General features: G+C 53.3%; 1 protein-coding gene across 5 annotated transcripts in view; it reads right to left on the bottom strand.

Annotated features, from left to right (window-relative positions):
* Positions 1-8,458: 8,458 nt before the first annotated feature.
* Positions 8,459-20,174, bottom strand: part of PDE3A (phosphodiesterase 3A) — a 611,920-nt gene continuing 600,204 nt past the window's right edge. For all 5 annotated transcript variants that reach the window (XM_073650585.1, XM_073650589.1, XM_073650586.1 and 2 more), the window contains 3 exons: positions 18,814-18,975; positions 18,313-18,565; positions 8,459-8,866 (listed from right to left, as the gene is read on the bottom strand). In XM_073650585.1, the coding sequence (XP_073506686.1) occupies positions 8,643-8,866; positions 18,313-18,565; positions 18,814-18,975 (639 nt within the window). In that variant the 3' untranslated portion in view covers positions 8,459-8,642. The remainder of the gene's footprint in view (positions 8,867-18,312; positions 18,566-18,813; positions 18,976-20,174) is intronic.

Genomic DNA, 20,174 nt, shown 5'->3' with positions numbered 1-20,174 from the left:
GCATCATACTGTGTGGGGGCTGTGGGGGACATCATACTGTGTGGGGGCTGTGTGGGGACATCATACTGTGTGTGGGGGCTGTGTGGGGACATCATACTGTGTGGGGACATCATACTATGTGGTGTCATCATACTGTGTGTGGGGGCTGTGTGGGGACATCATACTGTGTGGGGGCTGTGTGGGGACATCATACTGTGGGGGACATCATACTGTGTGGGGGCTGTGTGGGGACATAATTCTGTGTGGGGACATCATACTGTGGGGGACATCATACTGTGTGGGGGCTGTGTGGGGACATCATACTGTGTGGGGGCTGTGTGGGGACATCATACTGTGTGGGGGCTGTGTGGGGACATCATACTGTGTGGGGGCTGTGTGGGGACATCATACTGTGTGGGGACATCATACTGTGTGTGGGGGCTGTGTGGGGACATCATACTGTGTGTGTGGGCTGCGTGGGGACATCATACTGTGTGGGGGTTGTGTGGGGACATCATACTGTGTGGGGGCTGTGTGGGGACATCATACTGTGTGTGGGGGCTGCGTGGGGACATCATACTGTGTGGGGGCTGTGTGGGGACATCATACTGTGGGGGACATCATACTGTGTGGGGGCTGTGGGGGGCATCATTTTGTGTTGACAGCTGTTCATTAAGATACAAGGTGTGAATAATCAGCATATGATTTATAAGTGTGATAAATAGCAGTAAATGACAAGACTGATATAAGCTGTTACTGATGGGGCTTATTACATCACGTGGTCGTCTTATGGTCGCACGTATCAGCAGCGGCAGCGAGATACAAGACTTCATTCTGCTTAATATTCTGTGATAAAAACGAATATAAAGCTATAAAAATAATAATAATAATGAGCACCTGTAACTTATATATTATGCTTATATATTGCACCAGAGATGCTGAAGTTTCCCATTTTCTGCAAGAGATAATATAATTCCCTGGACTGTAGGTGGCGCTGTGCATATGTCTGCTCCAGGTTTGGAGGGTCCGGGACCCCTGCTTGGCTTCTTATTACTGACGTCTTTATATATCAACCAGGAATAAAGACAGCAGATGTCAATCTGGTGAAAAAGAATTTCATGTCTTTATTTGGGTCTCAGCGCTGGCGCCATCTCTGCTACACGACAATGAATGGAAGCGGTCAGTGGAAGAAGAAGAAAGAAGAAGGACAGGACAATAATCCAGGAGGATTCCTCGCTCCACCCGCGGTTACCATCCACAAAAGACGGATATGATGTGTGCAAGGCGCCACTCACAGGGGCCCGGGATGTGCGGTGACCACAGCGGGGGCCACATTGTATCAATACTGAGGTTATACTATTGCTTACATGGTTTTCTGGTGTAGACGGTGGGCTCCTCCTGCAGCCATGGTCGTCTTCATGTACAAAATAACCTGAGTTTAGGCGTCTACATTTCTATATTGTGCAACACGGGTGCAAGGACGAAGCTCAGTGACGGTTTCTTACAGTGATACTGCTCAGACCTCCCCTATACACACCTGGAAGATTCCCTACACCATCCGTCCCCCCAAAACATCCCTCCAGTCCGGCTGATAGTGGCTTCACTTCTACTATGACACAAGACTGCGAGGCAGCGGAGAGAAGGGCTGCGAGGCAGCGGAGAGAAGGGCTGCGAGGCAGCAGCGAGGACTGCGAGGCAGAGGAGAGAAGGGCTGCGAGGCAGCAGTGAGGACTGCGAGGCAGCGGAGAGAAGGGCTGCGAGGCAGCAGTGAGGACAGCGAGGCAGCGGAGAGAAGGGCTGCGAGGCAGCAGTGAGGACTGCGAGGCAGCAGAGAGAAGGGCTGCGAGGCAGCAGCGAGGACTGCGAGGCAGAGGACAGAAGGGCTGCGAGGCAGCAGTGAGGACAGCGAGGCAGCGGACAGAAGGGCGGCGAGGCAGCAGCGAGGACTGCGAGGCAGCGGAGAGAAGGGCTGCAAGGCAGCGGTGAGGACTGCGAGGCAGCGGAGAGAAGGACTGCGAGGCAGCAGCGAGGACTGCGAGGCAGCGGAGAGAAGGGCTGCGAGGCAGCGGAGAGAAGGGCTGCGAGGCAGCAGCAAGGACTGCGAGGAGGCGGCAAGAAAGGCTGCGAGGCAGCGGAGAGAAAGGCTGCGAGGCAGCAGCAAGGACTGCGAGGCAGCGGAGAGAAGGACTGCGAGGCAGCAGCGAGGACTGCGAGGAGGCAGCGGTGAGGACTTCGAGGCAGCAGTGAGGACTGCGAGGCAGCGGAGAGAAGGGCTGCGAGGCAGCAGCGAGGACTGCGAGGCAGAGGACAGAAGGGCTGCGAGGCAGCAGTGAGGACAGCGAGGCAGCGGACAGAAGGGCGGCGAGGCAGCAGCGAGGACTGTGAGGCGGCGGCGAGAAGGGCAGCAAGGCAGCAGTGAGGACTGCAAGGCAGCAGAGAGGACTGCGAGGCAGCGGCGAGGACTGCAAGGCAGTGGAGAGAAGGACTGCGAGGCAGTAGCGAGAAGGGTAGCAAGGACTGCGAGGAAGCGGAGAGAAGAGCTGCGAGGCAGGGGTGAGGACTGCGAGGCAGCAGAGAGAAGGATAGCAAGGACTGCAAGGCAGCAGCGAGAAGGGCAGCAAGGACTGCGAGGAAGCGGAGAGAAGAGCTGCGAGGCAGCGGTGAGGACTGCGAGGCAGCAGAGAGAAGGATAGCGAGGCAACGTTGAGGACTGTGAGTCAGCGGAAAGAAGGACTGCGCGGCAGCGGCGAGGACTGCAAGGCAGCAGCGAGAAGGACTGCGAGGCAACGTTGAGGACTGTGAGTCAGCGGAGAGAAGGACTGCGAGGGAGCGGCGAGGACTGCAAGGCAGCGGCGAGAAGTCTGTGAGGCAGCAGCGAGGATTGCGAGGCAGTGGCAAGAAGGACTACGAGGCAGCTGTGAGGACTGCAAGGCAGTTGCGAAAAGGGCTGTGAGGCAGCAGAGAGGACTGCGAGGCAACGGAGAGAAGGACTGTGAGGCAGCGGTGAGGACTGCGAGGCAGCAAAGAGAAGGACTGCGAGGCAGAAGTCAGGACTGTGAGGCAGCGGTGAGAAGGGCTGCAAGGCAGCAGCAAGGACTGCGAGACAGCGGAGAGAAGGACTGCGAGTCAGCGGTGAGGGCTGCGAGACAGCGGAGAGAAGGACTGCGAGTCAGCGGCGAGAAAAGCTGCGAGGCAGCGGCGAGAAGGGCTGCAAGGCAGCGGCAAGGACTGTGAGACAGCGAAGGACTGCGAGTCAGCGGTGAGGGCTGCGAGTCAGCGGCGAGAAGGACTGTGAGGCAGTGACGAGAAGGACTGTCAAGCAGCGGCGGGAAGGACTGCGAGGCAGCGATGAGAAGGACTGAGAGGCAGCGATGAGGAGGACTGCGAGGCATCGGCGGGAAGGACTGCAATGGGGAGCAGTGCAAGAGCGCTGCAACACCTGTGCAGGAGTTGCATTAAAGACTTTGGACACAAGGGGCAGCAGTGAGCTTCTATTTGACACTAGGGGGCAGCAGTGAACATTTGTTTATGGGACTCCAGAGGGCAGCAGTGAGCTTCTGTCTATCTGACACTAGGGGGCAGCAGTGAGCTTCTATGTGACACAAGGGGGCAGCAGTGAGTTTCTATATGACATTAGGGGGCAGCATTGAGCTTCTGTCTCCGTGACACTAAGGGGCAGCAGTGAGTTTCTGTGTGACACTAGGGGGCAGCATTGAGCTTCTGTCTATGTGACATTAGGGGGCAGCATTGAGCTTTTGTCTATGTGACACTAGGGGGCAGCATTGAGCTTCTGTCTATGTGACACTAGGGGGCAGCATTGAGCTTCTGTCTATGTGACACAAGGGGGCAGCATTGAGCTTCTGTCTATGTGACACTAGGGGGCAGCATTGAGCTTCTGTCTATGTGACACTAGGGGGCAGCAGTGAGCCTCTGTCTATGTGACACTAGGGGGCAGCAGTGAGTTTCTGTGTGACACTAGGGGGCAGCATTGAGCTTCTGTCTATGTGACAGTAGGGGGCAGCAGTGAGCCTCTGTCTATGTGACACTAGGGGGCAGCAGTGAGTTTCTGTGTGACACTAGGGGGCAGCAGTGAGTTTCTGTCTATGTGACACTAGGGGGCAGCATTGAGTTTCTGTCTATGTGACACTAGGGGGCAGCATTGAGCTTCTGTCTATGTGACACTAGGGGGCAGCATTGAGCTTCTGTCTATGTGACAGTAGGGGGCAGCAGTGAGCCTCTGTCTATGTGACACTAGGGGGCAGCAGTGAGTTTCTGTGTGACACTAGGGGGCAGCATTGAGCTTCTGTCTATGTGACACTAGGGGGCAGCAGTGAGCTTCTGTCTATGTGACACTAGGGGGCAGCAGTGAGTTTCTGTGTGACACTAGGGGGCAGCAGTGAGCTTCTGTCTATGTGACACTAGGGGGCAGCAGTGAGTTTCCGTGTGACACTAGGGGGCAGCAGTGAGTTTCTGTGTGACACTAGGGGGCAGCAGTGAGCTTCTATATGAAAGCCGCATCATGTGACAGTCTGCACGTCCCATGATCCTCTGCAGCGCCAGCATTCTATCTGGTGCACTGGCCCTTTAACACTTCCTGTTCCCTTTCTGGCTGTGATACATTGTCACCCCTCAGGGTCATCGCACAGGTGAGAGCGGACAGATAGCGGACCACCGCGCTGCTTATGATATGACAGACCCCTGAGTAATCCGGAGACCACCCAGCGTCAGCCACCGCCTGCTGCACTCGCTGCTGCCGCTGAGCGAGGGCGAAATAAGGGTTAATAGCAGAAACGCTGAATACAAGGCGGCGAGAGGCACAAAAAGTGAAACCCAAAGACCCCAAACCACAGAGCGCCAGGGGGGCTACACCGCCATCAATAGGCTCCGCCTCTCAACGGATCACAGCCTCGTCACCTCTGGAGTATAGGACACCATGTGACTGCAGCTCTGGAGGTGACTGGAGTATAGGACATGATGTGACCGCAGCTCTGGAGGTGACTGGAGTATAGGACACGATGTGACCGCAGCTCTGGAGGTGACTGGAGTATAGGACACGATGTGACCGCAGCTCTGGAGGTGACTGGGGTATAGGACAGGATATGACTGCAGCTCTGGAGGTGACTGGAGTATAGGACACGATGTGACCGCAGCTCTGGAGGTGACTGGAGTATAGGACACGATGTGACCGCAGCTCTGGAGGTGACTGGGGTATAGGACAGGATATGACTGCAGCTCTGGAGGTGACTGGAGTATAGGACACGATGTGACCGCAGCTCTGGAGGTGACTGGAGTATAGGACAGGATATGACTGCAGCTCTGGAGGTGACTGGAGTATAGGACACGATGTGACCGCAGCTCTGGAGGTGACTGGGGTATAGGACAGGATATGACTGCAGCTCTGGAGGTGATTGGAGTATAGGACACGATGTGACCGCAGCTCTGGAGGTGACTGGAGTATAGGACAGGATATGACTGCAGCTCTGGAGGTGACTGGAGTATAGGACACGATGTGACCGCAGCTCTGGAGGTGACTGGAGTATAGGACACGATGTGACCGCAGCTCTGGAGGTGACTGGAGTATAGGACACGATGTGACCGCAGCTCTGGAGGTGACTGGGGTATAGGACAGGATATGACTGCAGCTCTGGAGGTGACTGGAGTATAGGACACGATGTGACCGCAGCTCTGGAGGTGACTGGAGTATAGGACACGATGTGACCGCAGCTCTGGAGGTGACTGGGGTATAGGACAGGATATGACTGCAGCTCTGGAGGTGACTGGAGTATAGGACACGATGTGACCGCAGCTCTGGAGGTGACTGGAGTATAGGACAGGATATGACTGCAGCTCTGGAGGTGACTGGAGTATAGGACACGATGTGACCGCAGCTCTGGAGGTGACTGGGGTATAGGACAGGATATGACTGCAGCTCTGGAGGTGATTGGAGTATAGGACACGATGTGACCGCAGCTCTGGAGGTGACTGGAGTATAGGACAGGATATGACTGCAGCTCTGGAGGTGACTGGAGTATAGGACACGATGTGACCGCAGCTCTGGAGGTGACTGGAGTATAGGACACGATGTGACCGCAGCTCTGGAGGTGACTGGGGTATAGGACAGGATATGACTGCAGCTCTGGAGGTGACTGGAGTATAGGACACGATGTGACCGCAGCTCTGGAGGTGACTGGAGTATAGGACAGGATATGACTGCAGCTCTGGAGGTGACTGGAGTATAGGACACGATGTGACCGCAGCTCTGGAGGTGACTGGGGTATAGGACAGGATATGACTGCAGCTCTGGAGGTGATTGGAGTATAGGACACGATGTGACCGCAGCTCTGGAGGTGACTGGAGTATAGGACAGGATATGACTGCAGCTCTGGAGGTGACTGGAGTATAGGACACGATGTGACCGCAGCTCTGGAGGTGACTGGAGTATAGGACATGATGTGACCGCAGCTCTGGAGGTGACTGGAGTATAGGACACGATGTGACCGCAGCTCTGAAGGTGACTGGAGTATAGGACATGCTGTGACCACAGCTCTGGAGGTGACTGGAGTATAGGACACGATGTGACCGCAGCTCAGGAGGTGACTGGAGTATAGGACACGATGTGACCGCAGCTCTGAAGGTGACTGGAGTATAGGACACGATGTGACCGCAGCTCAGGAGGTGACTGGAGTATAGGACATGCTGTGACCACAGCTCTGGAGGTGACTGGAGTATAGGACACGATGTGACCGCAGCTCTGAAGGTGACTGGAGTATAGGACACGATGTGACCGCAGCTCTGGAGGGGACTGGAGTATAGGACACGATGTGACCGCAGCTCAGGAGGTGACTGGAGTATAGGACATGCTGTGACCACAGCTCTGGAGGTGACTGGAGTATAGGACACGATGTGACCGCAGCTCTGGAGGGGACTGGAGTATAGGACACGATGTGACCGCAGCTCAGGAGGTGACTGGAGTATAGGACATGCTGTGACCACAGCTCTGGAGGTGACTGGAGTATAGGACACGATGTGACCGCAGCTCTGAAGGTGACTGGAGTATAGGACACGATGTGACCGCAGCTCTGGAGGTGACTGGAGTATAGGACACGATGTGACCGCAGCTCTGAAGGTGACTGGAGTATAGGACACGATGTGACCGCAGCTCTGGAGGGGACTGGAGTATAGGACACGATGTAACCGCAGCTCAGGAGGTGACTGGAGTATAGGACATGCTGTGACCACAGCTCTGGAGGTGACTGGAGTATAGGACACGATGTGACCGCAGCTCTGAAGGTGACTGGAGTATAGGACACGATGTGACCGCAGCTCTGGAGGGGACTGGAGTATAGGACACGATGTGACCGCAGCTCAGGAGGTGACTGGAGTATAGGACATGCTGTGACCACAGCTCTGGAGGTGACTGGAGTATAGGACACGATGTGACCGCAGCTCTGGAGGGGACTGGAGTATAGGACACGATGTGACCGCAGCTCAGGAGGTGACTGGAGTACAGAACTTGCATTATTTGCAGATTTGTGTGTGATGATGTTTCGAGGCTCAGGCGGCTGAAGGGATTTTGGCGCAATTTACCATTGGCTCCACCCCTTATTTCTGTTGCCATGGAGACGCCGAATATCTGAAAGTTTCCATCATTTCACTGCTGATTTTATGTTATAATTTGAAAATAATTCTTCCCTCTGGAGACCCCCATCCCCTCCAAAGCCCCCCTGTCCCCTCCAAAGCCCCCCGTCCCCTCTGTAGGCCCCTCCGTCCACTCCAAAGCCCCCCTGTCCCCTCCAAAGCCGCCCTGTCCCCTCTGTAGGCCCCTCGTCCCCTCCAGAGCCCCCCTGTCCCCTCCAGAGCCCCCCTGTCCCCTCCAAAGCCCCCCTGTCCCCTCCAAAGCCCCCCTGTCCCCTCCAAAGCCCCCCTGTCCCCTCTGTAGGCCCCCCCATCCACTCCAAAGCCCCTCGTCCCCTCCGGAGCCCCCCCGTCCCCTCCGGAGCCCCCTCATCCCCTCCAGAGCCCCTCGTCCCTTCCGGAGCCCCCTCGTCGCCTTCGGAGCCCCTTCATCGCACACAGAAATGATGGAGGTCGTTACCATCTGGTGACCACTAATGAGGCCGCCATGATCAGCGGCTCCTCCTGAATAGCGGGGGGTCGGGGGGTCACTGTCCAGGAGTTGGGGGACACTTGGGTTTATGGGATAGATGGATCCGGACCTGGAGGAAGACAATAACCCTCATCCTCCGCAGGCAGGGGGGTAAACACAGAAGCGAGCGCCTCCTCCGTAATGTGCGTGGCGCCGTGCTGCACGGACGTGACGTGTTACTTCACAGTGATCATTACGTATATATATATATATGTGCCACCCCGGAGGCTCCACCCCCGCAGGCCCACCCCCCCGCAGGAGGCTCCACCCCCGCAGGCCCACCCCCCGGAGGCTCCACCCCCGCAGGCCCACCCCCCCGCAGGAGGCGCTCCGCACACATACAGGCCTATAGCTACAAATATAGATTGTGCCGCTGCCCCCAGAGTCTCTCGTGGGGGAGGGGGCACAGCGGTGTCCTTGAGCTTCGGGGGTCCCAGCGGTATATAATGGGTGGAGGCACGGCGTCGTCTACAGTGTTGTGTATAAGCTTTGTGCTGGCGGCGGCGGCGCACAGTCTTCACGCCTCGCCTTCCGAGTCCTCCGCCTTCTGGGCGGTTTTCTCCTCCTCCTCCTCCCTGATGGCGGCGATTTGTTCGGAGGTGGGGTGCAGCGGCGCCGCCTCCTTCTCTGGCGCCTCTGATCTCTGCTCCTCCTCGATCACTTTCTTCCACATCTTGTGATTCTCCATCAGGTGCTGCGTGATCTGACAATAAACCTTCTGCCGACGACGAGACTTTTTCTCTGGAGGGAAAGACGGAAAACGATGAGAACGAAGAAAAAGCACGGAAACCATGGCAGAAAAGCAGACGGAGGGAGATATCTGCAGCATGTTACCCCCGACCTCTCTGCAGCACATCTCATCAGCAGGGAATCAATAGCAGTGACGCAGGTCATGTGATCGCCTCCATTCTTATCTGTCCTGCAACATTTACTCGCGGACACGATGAGGTCAGCGCCTTCTCTGCACACAAAGCCCTGACTCCCGCTAAGCTTCCTCATTAGTACGCAGACGCCCGGACCCCTGCGGCCAACACACAGACGCCCGGACCCCTGCGGTCAACACACAGACGCCCGGACCCCTGCGGCCAACACGGAACCAAAACACTCAACGGATCACACAGATCTGACGAAGAAGCGTCAACTCTGATAACAATTGATGGGAGGAGAGGCGACCGCATGGAAATACCAACAAAATCCATCTCTCTCCAGAGGCCCAGAGTCAGAGGACTGTGCAGATCCTCTCATTTACCTCCTTGGAAATTGATAAGGACTTCAGAAAAAACTGGGAAAGGGGAGCCGGACATATAGAGGAAGAGAAGCTGCACATATAGAGGAAGAGGAGCCGGACATATAGAGGAAGAGGAGCCGGACATATAGAGGAAGAGGAGCCGGACATATAGAGGAAGAGGAGCCGGACATATAGAGGAAGAGGAGCCAGACATATAGAGGAAGGGGAGCTGCACATATAGAGGAAGAGGAGCCGGACATATAGAGGAAGAGGAGCCGGACATATAGAGGAAGAGGAGCCGGACATATAGAGGAAGAGGAGCCGGACATATAGAGGAAGGGGAGCTGCACATATAGAGGAAGAGGAGCCGGACATATAGAGGAAGAGGAGCTGCACATATAGAGGAAGAGGAGCTGCACATATAGAGGAAGAGGAGCCGGACATATAGAGGAAGAGGAGCCGGACATATAGAGGAAGAGAAGCTGTACATATAGAGGAAGAGGAGCCGGACATATAGAGGAAGAGGAGCTACACATATAGAGGAAGAGGAGCTGCACATATAGAGGAAGAGAAGCTGCACATATAGAGGAAGAGGAGCCGGACATATAGAGGAAGAGAAGCTGCACATATAGAGGAAGAGGAGCCGGACATATAGAGGAAGAGGAGCCGGACATATAGAGGAAGAGGAGCCGGACATATAGAGGAAGAGAAGCTGCACATATAGAGGAAGAGGAGCCGGACATATAGAGGAAGGGGAGCTGCACATATAGAGGAAGAGGAGCCGGACATATAGAGGAAGAGAAGCTGCACATATAGAGGAAGAGGAGCCGGACATATAGAGGAAGAGGAGCTGCACATATAGAGGAAGAGGAGCCGCACATATAGAGGAAGAGGAGCCGGACATATAGAGGAAGAGAAGCTGCACATATAGAGGAAGAGGAGCCGGACATATAGAGGAAGAGGAGCCGGACATATAGAGGAAGAGGAGCTGCACATATAGAGGAAGAGGAGCCGGACATATAGAGGAAGAGGAGCCGGACATATAGAGGAAGAGAAGCTGTACATATAGAGGAAGAGGAGCCGGACATATAGAGGAAGAGGAGCTACACATATAGAAGAAGAGGAGCTGCACATATAGAGGAAGAGAAGCTGCACATATAGAGGAAGAGGAGCCGGACATATAGAGGAAGAGAAGCTGCACATATAGAGGAAGAGGAGCCGGACATATAGAGGAAGAGGAGCCGGACATATAGAGGAAGAGGAGCTGCACATATAGAGGAAGAGGAGCCGGACATATAGAGGAAGAGGAGCCGGACATATAGAGGAAGAGAAGCTGTACATATAGAGGAAGAGGAGCCGGACATATAGAGGAAGAGGAGCTACACATATAGAGGAAGAGGAGCTGCACATATAGAGGAAGAGAAGCTGCACATATAGAGGAAGAGGAGCCGGACATATAGAGGAAGAGAAGCTGCACATATAGAGGAAGAGGAGCCGGACATATAGAGGAAGAGGAGCCGGACATATAGAGGAAGAGGAGCTGCACATATAGAGGAAGAGGAGCCGGACATATAGAGGAAGAGGAGCCGGACATATAGAGGAAGAGGAGCCGGACATATAGAGGAAGAGGAGCCGCACATATAGAGGAAGAGGAGCCGCACATATAGAGGAAGGGGAGCTGCACATATAGAGGAAGAGGAGCCGGACATATAGAGGAAGAGAAGCTGCACATATAGAGGAAGAGGAGCCGGACATATAGAGGAAGAGGAGCCGGACATATAGAGGAAGAGGAGCTGCACATATAGAGGAAGAGGAGCCGGACATATAGAGGAAGAGGAGCCGGACATATAGAGGAAGAGGAGCCGGACATATAGAGGAAGGAGAGCCGCACATATAGAGGAAGAGGAGCCGGACATATAGAGGAAGAGGAGCTGCACATATAGAGGAAGAGGAGCCGGACATATAGAGGAAGAGGAGCTGTACATATAGAGGAAGAGGAGCCGGATATATAGAGGAAGGAGAGCCGCACATATAGAGGAAGAGGAGCCGGACATATAGAGGAAGGGGAGCCGGACATATAGAGGAAGAGAAGCTGGACATATAGAGGAAGAGGAGCCGGACATATAGAGGAAGAGGAGCTGCACATATAGAGGAAGAGGAGCCGGACATATAGAGGAAGAGAAGCTGTACATATAGAGGAAGAGGAGCCGGACATATAGAGGAAGAGGAGCCGGACATATAGAGGAAGAGGAGCTACACATATAGAGGAAGAGGAGCTGCACATATAGAGGAACAGGAGCCGGACATATAGAGGAAGAGGAGCTGCACATATAGAGGAAGGGGAGCCGGACATATAGAGGAAGAGGAGCTGCACATATAGAGGAAGAGAAGCTGCACATATAGAGGAAGAGGAGCCGGACATATAGAGGAAGAGGAGCCGCACATATAGAGGAAGAGGAGCCGGACATATAGAGGAAGAGGAGCCGGACATATAGAGGAAGAGGAGCCGGACATATAGAGGAAGAGGAGCCGCACATATAGAGGAAGGGGAGCCGCACATATAGAGGAAGAGGAGCTGCACATATAGAGGAAGAGGAGCTGCACATATAGAGGAAGGGGAGCCGCCATATAGAGGAAGAGGAGCCGCACATATAGAGGAAGAGGAGCCGCACATATAGAGGAAGGGGAGCCGCACATATAGAGGAAGGGGAGCCGCACATATAGAGGAAGGGGAGCCGCACATATAGAGGAAGGGGAGCTGCACATATAGAGGAAGAGGAGCTGCACATATAGAGGAAGAGGAGCTGCACATACAGAGGAAAGGGAGCTGCACCTACTGGGGAAAAGGAGCTGCACCTACTGGGGAAGGGGAGCTGCACATACTGGGGCAAGGGAGCTGCACATACTGGGGAAAGGGAGCTGCATAAACTGGGGAAAGGGAGCTGCACAAACTGGGAAAAGAAGCCGCACATTTAGAGGAAAGGAGATGCACATATAGGGGAATGGAAGCTGCGCATATAAGGGAAGGGGAGCTGCACAAACAGAGGAAGAGGAGCTGCACATACTGGGGAAAGGGAGCTGCACACACTGGGGAAAGGGAGCTGCACATATTTGGAAAGAGAAGCTACAGATACAGGGAAAAGGGAGCAGCACATACAGAGGAAGGTGAGCTGCACATACTGGGGAATGGAAGCTGTACATACTGGGGAAGGGGAGCTGCACATATAGGGAAAAGGGAGCTGCATATAATAGTGAAGGGGAGCTGCACATACTGGGGAAAGGGAGCTGCACAAACTGGGGAAAAAAAGCTGCACATTTAGAGGAAAAGGAGCTGCACATATAGGGGAATGGAAGCTTGCCATATAGGGGAAGGGAGCTGCACATACAGAGGAAGAGGAGCCGGACATATAGAGGAAGAGGAGCTGCACATATAGAGGAAGAGAAGCTGCACATATAGAGGAAGAGGAGCCGGACATATAGAGGAAGAGGAGCCGCACATATAGAGGAAGAGGAGCCGGACATATAGAGGAAGAGGAGCCGGACATATAGAGGAAGAGGAGCCGGACATATAGAGGAAGAGGAGCCGGACATATAGAGGAAGAGGAGCTGCACATATAGAGGAAGAGGAGCCGGACATATAGAGGAAGAGGAGCCGGACATATAGAGGAAGAGGAGCCGGACATATAGAGGAAGAGGAGCCGGACATATAGAGGAAGAGGAGCTGCACATATAGAGGAAGAGGAGCCGGACATATAGAGGAAGAGGAGCCGGACATATAGAGGAAGAGGAGCCGGACATATAGAGGAAGAGGAGCTGCACATATAGAGGAAGAGGAGCCGGACATATAGAGGAAGAGGAGCTGCACATATAGAGGAAGGGGAGCTGCACATATAGAGGAAGGGGAGAGGGACATATAGAGGAAGAGGAGCTGCACATATAGAGGAAGGGGAGCTGCACATATAGAGGAAGAGGAGCTGCACATATAGAGGAAGAGGAGCTGCACATACAGAGGAAAGGGAGCTGCACCTACTGGGGAAAAGGAGCTGCACCTACTGGGGAGCCGCACATATAGAGGAAGGGGAGCCGCACATATAGAGGAAGAGGAGCTACACATATAGAGGAAGAGGAGCTACACATATAGAGGAAGGGGAGCTGCACATATAGAGGAAGGGGAGCAGCACATATAGAGGAAGGGGAGCTACACATATAGAGGAAGAGGAGCTGCACATATAGAGGAAGAGGAGCCGCACATATAAAGGAAGGGGAGCCGCACATATATAGGAAGAGGAGCTGCACATATAGAGGAAGAGGAGCTGAACATATAGAGGAAGGGGAGCAGCACATATAGAGGAAGAGGAGCTGCACATATAGAGGAAGGGGAGCTGCACATATAGAGGAAGGGGAGCCGCACATCTATAGGAAGAGGAGCCGCACATAGATAGGAAGAGGAGCTGCACATATAGAGGAAGAGGAGCTGCACATATAGAGGAAGAGGAGTTGCACATATAGAGGAAGAGGAGCTGCACATATAGAGGAAGGGGAGCCGCACATATAGAGGAAGAGGAGCCGCACATATAGAGGAAGAGGAGCTGCACATATAGAGGAAGGGGAGCTGCACATATAGAGGAAGAAGAGCTGCACATATAGAGGAAGGGGAGCTGCACATATAGAGGAAGGGGAGCCGCACATATAGAGGAAGAGGAGCCGCACATATAGAGGAAGAGGAGCCGCACATATAGAGGAAGAGGAGCCGCACATATAGAGGAAGGGGAGCCGCACATATAGAGGAAGGGGAGCTGCACATATAGAGGAAGAGGAGCTGCACATATAGAGGAAGAGGAGCTGCACATATAGAGGAAGGGGAGCCGCCATATAGAGGAAGAGGAGCCGCACATATAGAGGAAGCGGAGCCGCACATATAGAGGAAGGGGAGCCGCACATATAGAGGAAGAGGAGCCGCACATATAGAGGAAGAGGAGCCGCACATATAGAGGAAGGGGAGCCGCACATATAGAGGAAGGGGAGCCGCACATATAGAGGAAGAGGAGCTGCACATATAGAGGAAGAGGAGCTGCACATATAGAGGAAGGGGAGCCGCCATATAGAGGAAGAGGAGCCGCACATATAGAGGAAGAGGAGCCGCACATATAGAGGAAGGGGAGCCGCACATATAGAGGAAGGGGAGCCGCACATATAGAGGAAGGGGAGCCGCACATATAGAGGAAGGGGAGCTGCACATATAGAGGAAGAGGAGCTGCACATATAGAGGAAGAGGAGCTGCACATACAGAGGAAAGGGAGCTGCACCTACTGGGGAAAAGGAGCTGCACCTACTGGGGAAGGGGAGCTGCACATACTGGGGCAAGGGAGCTGCACATACTGGGGAAAGGGAGCTGCATAAACTGGGGAAAGGGAGCTGCACAAACTGGGAAAAGAAGCCGCACATTTAGAGGAAAGGAGATGCACATATAGGGGAATGGAAGCTGCGCATATAAGGGAAGGGGAGCTGCACAAACAGAGGAAGAGGAGCTGCACATACTGGGGAAAGGGAGCTGCACACACTGGGGAAAGGGAGCTGCACATATTTGGAAAGAGAAGCTACAGATACAGGGAAAAGGGAGCAGCACATACAGAGGAAGGTGAGCTGCACATACTGGGGAATGGAAGCTGTACATACTGGGGAAGGGGAGCTGCACATATAGGGAAAAGGGAGCTGCATATAATAGTGAAGGGGAGCTGCACATACTGGGGAAAGGGAGCTGCACAAACTGGGGAAAAAAAGCTGCACATTTAGAGGAAAAGGAGCTGCACATATAGGGGAATGGAAGCTTGCCATATAGGGGAAGGGAGCTGCACATACAGAGGAAGAGGAGCTGCACATACCGGGGAAGGGGGGCTGCACATACTGGGAAAGGGGACCTGCACATACTGGGAAAGGGGACCTGCACATATTGGGAAAGGGGACCTGCACACACTGGGAAAGGGGACCTGCCCATACTGGGAAAGGGGACCTGCACATACTGGGAAAGGGGACCTGCACACACTGGGAAAAAGAAGCTACAGATACAGGGAAAAGGGAGCTGTACATACAGAGGAAGGGTAGCTGCACACACTGAGGAAGGGGGGCTGCACATACTGGGGAAGGGGAGCTGCACATACTAAGGAAGGGGAGCTGCACATACTGGAGAAGGGGAGCTGCACATACTGGGGAAGGGGAGCTGCACATACTGGGGAAAGGGAGCTGCAGTAACTGAAGAAGGGGAGCTGCACATAATGAAGAAGGGGAGCTGCACATACTGGGGAAGGGGAGCTGCACATACTGGGGAAGTGGAGCTGCACATACTGAAGAAGGGGAGCTGCACATACTGGGAAAAGGGAGCAGCACATATTGGGAAAGGGGAGCGGCACATACTGGGAAAGGGACGGTGCACATACTGGGAAAGGGACGATGCACATACTGGGAAAGGGACGCTGCACATACTGGGAAAGGGACGCTGCACATACTGGGAAAGAGAAGCTACAGATAAAGGGAAAAGGGAGCTGCCCATACAGAGGAAGGGGAACTGCACATATAGGGTAAGGGGAGCTGCACATATAGGGGAAGGGGAGCTGCAAATTCTGGGGAAGGGGAGCTGCACATACTGGGGAAAGGGAGCTGTACATACTGAAGAAGGGTTGCTGCACATATTGAAGAAGGGGAGCTGTACATACTGGAGAAGGGAAGCTGCACATACTGGAGAAGGGGAGCTGCACATATAGGAGAAGGCGAGCTGCACACACTGTGAAAGAGGAGCTGCACATACAGAGGAAAGGGAGCTGCACATACGGGGGAAGAGGGGCTGCACATACAGGAGAAGGGGAGCTGAACACATTGGGAAATGGGAGCTGCACATTTATAGGAAGAGGAGCTGCACATATAGGGGAAGGGGAGCTGCAGATACTGAGGAACGGAAGCTGCACATACTGGGGAAGGGAAGCTGCACATATTGGGGAAGGGAAGCTGCACATATTGGGAAAGGGAGCTGCACATACTGGGAAAGGGACGATGCACATACTGGGAAAGGGACACTGCACATACTGGAAAAAGGGACGCTGCACATACTGGAAAAAGGGACGCTGCACATACTGGGAAAGGGACGCTGCACATACTGGGAAAGGGACGCTGAACATACTGGGAAAGAGAAGCTACAGATACAGGGAAAAGGGAGCTGCCCATACAGAGGAAGGGGAACTGCACATATAGGGTAAGGGGAGCTGCACATATAGGGGAAGGGGAGCTGCAAATTCTGGGGAAGGGGAGCTGCACATACTGGGGAAAGGGAGCTGTACATACTGAAGAAGGGTTGCTGCACATATTGAAGAAGGGGAGCTGTACATACTGGAGAAGGGAAGCTGCACATACTGTGGAAGGGGAGCTGCACATATAGGAGAAGGCGAGCTGCACACACTGGGAAAGAGGAGCTGCACATACTGGGGAAAGGGAGCTGCACATATAGGAGAAGGGGAGCTGCACACACTGGGAAAGAGGAGCTGCACATACAGAGGAAAGGGAGCTGCACATACGGGGGAAGAGGGGCTGCACATATAGGAGAAGGGGAGCTGAACACATTGGGAAATGGGAGCTGCACATTTATAGGAAGAGGAGCTGCACATATAGGGGAAGGGGAGCTGCAGATACTGAGGAAGGGAAGCTGCACATACTGGGGAAGGGAAGCTGCACATATTGGGGAAGGGAAGCTGCACATACTGGGGAAGGGAAGCTGCACATACTGGGGAAGGGGAGCTGCACATACTGGGGAAGGGAAGCTGCACATACTGGGGAAGGGAAGCTGCACATACTGGGGAAGGGAAGCTGCACATACTGGGGAAGGGAAGCTGCACATATTGGGGAAGGGAAGCTGCACATATTGGGGAAGGGAAGCTGCACATACTGGGGAAGGGAAGCTGCACATACTGGGGAAGGGAAGCTGCACATACTGGGGAAGGGAAGCTGCACATACTGGGGAAGGGAAGCTGCACATACTGGGGAAGGGAAGCTGCACATACTGGGGAAGGGGAGCTGCACATACTGGGGAAGGGAAGCTGCACATATTGGGGAAGGGGAGCTGCACATACTGGGGAAGGGAAGCTGCACATACTGGGGAAGGGAAGCTGCACATACTGGGGAAGGGGAGCTGCACATATTGGGGAAGGGGAGCTGCACATATTGGGGAAGGGGAGCTGCACATACTGGGGAAGGGAAGCTGCACATACTGGGGAAGGGGAGCTGCACATACTGGGGAAGGGAAGCTGCACATATTGGGGAAGGGGAGCTGCACATACTGGGGAAGGGAAGCTGCACATACTGGGGAAGGGGAGCTGCACATACTGGGGAAGGGGAGCTGCACATATTGGGGAAGGGGAGCTGCACATACTGGGGAAGGGAAGCTGCACACACTGGGAAAGAGGAGCTGCACATACTGGGGAAGGGGAGCTGCACATACTGGGGAAGGGGAGCTGCACATATTGGGGAAGGGGAGCTGCACATACTGGGGAAGGGAAGCTGCACATACTGGGGAAGGGGAGCTGCACATATTGGGGAAGGGAGCTGCACATACTGAGGAAGGGGAGCTACATTCAGCTGTTAGTATCAGGCTTTTTATTACTTTTATCCTGGTAATTGGGGAATAGAGAGGCTCCTGCCTATATGGCACTGTATATAGGGGCCCTCAGACAGTTACTCCTGTAATTAGATCCAGTAGATAAGTTGCCTGGTATTGGGTGCAGACATTCACCCATTGTACCTCGGTGGAAATGGTTCAGTCTATCAGAACTGATAGTGATTAATGGGACAACTCATTCAGTTTAATTTCTAGGGGTTTTTTTTAGAAGCAGGATCGGGAGTGGGAGACGAGGAGTGATTGTGCTTTTCTCCCCCTCCCCTGGACGATGCCCATAAGAGCAGATGTGAGAGGACGTACCTGTCAGTGTCTCGGCGGGCTCGGCCGTCTCCTCCTCTGTGGTGTCCGTGTCGTCGTCGTCCTGCTCGTCGGTGTCGCCGGACTCGTCGCTCTCCTCTATCCACGTCCCCGGCATCAGCCCGGCGGAGTCGTACGAGTTACATAGTGGCCCCACAATGTGAGTTATGAAGGATTCTTGAAGTTTGGCCAGTTGAGGCGCTGATCGGTCCATGAAGGGGCTGATCGGGAGGCCAAGACCCACCTCCTCATCGCCCTGCAAACAGACAGGTCACCTGTGACAATGGCTGCAGCAGTCGGGGTTGTCAGTGGCCCCCTCATTACTGGGGGAGGGGGTCTGCAGTGCAGCCTCAGGACTGGGCGGAGCTGAGGGATCAAAACTCCTCCCTCTCCTACCAGGTCCTGCTCACACAGCTGTAGGCTCGTTACCATGTATCAGTTCAGATATCACAGAGGACGGTCCAGACCTGATACATTGTAACGCCTCCTCTGATGTGTAATCACCTGCTCATAGAACTCATTGACGATCCCCTCCGTCCACTTCAGGTGCAGATCCTTGTATTTAGCGGGACCATTGATATCCGCCAACTTTATACACATCTGACAAACCAATAGTCGGTCGTTTTCATTCGACCAATCGATTCCTGGGCCAACGTCTTCATTCACCTGAGAGGGAGACAAGCAGAAAGTAAGGAAGACGGAGGAATGGAAGTAAGAAGGGAGGAAAAAGAAGGATGGAAAGATAGAAGGCAAACGGAAGGAAGGGAGGAAAAAGAAGGATGGAAAAAAGGAAGGATAGAAAGATGGAACGAATAAGGAAGGATGGAAGGAAGGAGGAAAGGTGAAAGGAGTAAGTTAGATGGAAGAAGGAAGAAGAAAGGAAGGAAGAATGAATGATGGAGAGATGGAATAGATGGGAAGAAGGAAAATGAAAGAAGGAAGAACAAAGGATGTAAGAAAGAAGGAATAATGTAAGGAAGATGGAAGGGAGCAAGGATGGAAGAAGAGAGGAAGAATGAAGCAAGAAGAAAGGATGGACAGAAGATGAATGGATGAAGAAGGAAGGATGAACGGAAGTTATAAGGAAGAAGAAAGAATGGAAGGAATAGGGAAGAAAGAAGGAACATGGAAGGAAGAATGGACAGAAGATGGAAGGAATAAGGATGGATGGAAGGAAGAAGGATGGGTGGAAGGAAGAAGAAAGAAAAAGGATGGATGGAAGAAAGTTGAATGGAAGAAAGAAGGCTGGAAGGAACAAAGGAAGAAGAAAGGATTGAAGGAATAAAGAAGAAGGAAGAATGGACAGAAAATGGATGAAAGTAGTATGTATATAAGGAAGAATGAAGGAAGATAGAAGGAAGAAGAAAGGATGGAAGGAAGGATGAAAGGAATAAGGAAGGATGGAAGGAAGATGGAAGGGAAAAGGACGGATCAATGAAGGAAGGTTGGAAAGAAAATGGAAAGATGGAAGAAATAAGGAAAATGGAAGAGTAAAGGATGGATGGAAGGAAGAAGGAAGAAAGGAAAAAGAAAGGATGGAAAGAAGAAGAAAGGATTGAAGGAATAAAGAAGAAAGAAGGAAGAATGGACAGAAGATAGATGGAAGGAAGGATGGAAGGAAGGAAGATGAAAGGAAGAAGCAAGAATGCACAGAAGATGGAAGGGAAAAAAAAGGATGGAAGGAAGAAGAAAGGAATAAGGAAGAAAGGACAGAAGATGGAAGGAATAAGAAAGGATGGAAGGAATAAGAAAGGATGGAAGGAAGAAGAAAGGATGTAAGGAAGAAGGAAGGATGGAAGTAATAAGGAAAATGGAAGGGAGAAGGAAAGATGTAAGGAAGATGGAAGAATGAAGGATGGAAAAGG

The sequence above is a fragment of the Phyllobates terribilis genome, unplaced genomic scaffold, assembly GCF_046119375.1.
Source record: "Phyllobates terribilis strain yellow unplaced genomic scaffold, ASM4611937v1 Scaffold_10__3_contigs__length_209671492, whole genome shotgun sequence".
NCBI classification, from domain to species: domain Eukaryota; kingdom Metazoa; phylum Chordata; class Amphibia; order Anura; family Dendrobatidae; genus Phyllobates; species Phyllobates terribilis.
Note: the sequence above shows the minus strand (reverse complement) of the source record. Positions and strands in the feature narration are given on the sequence as shown.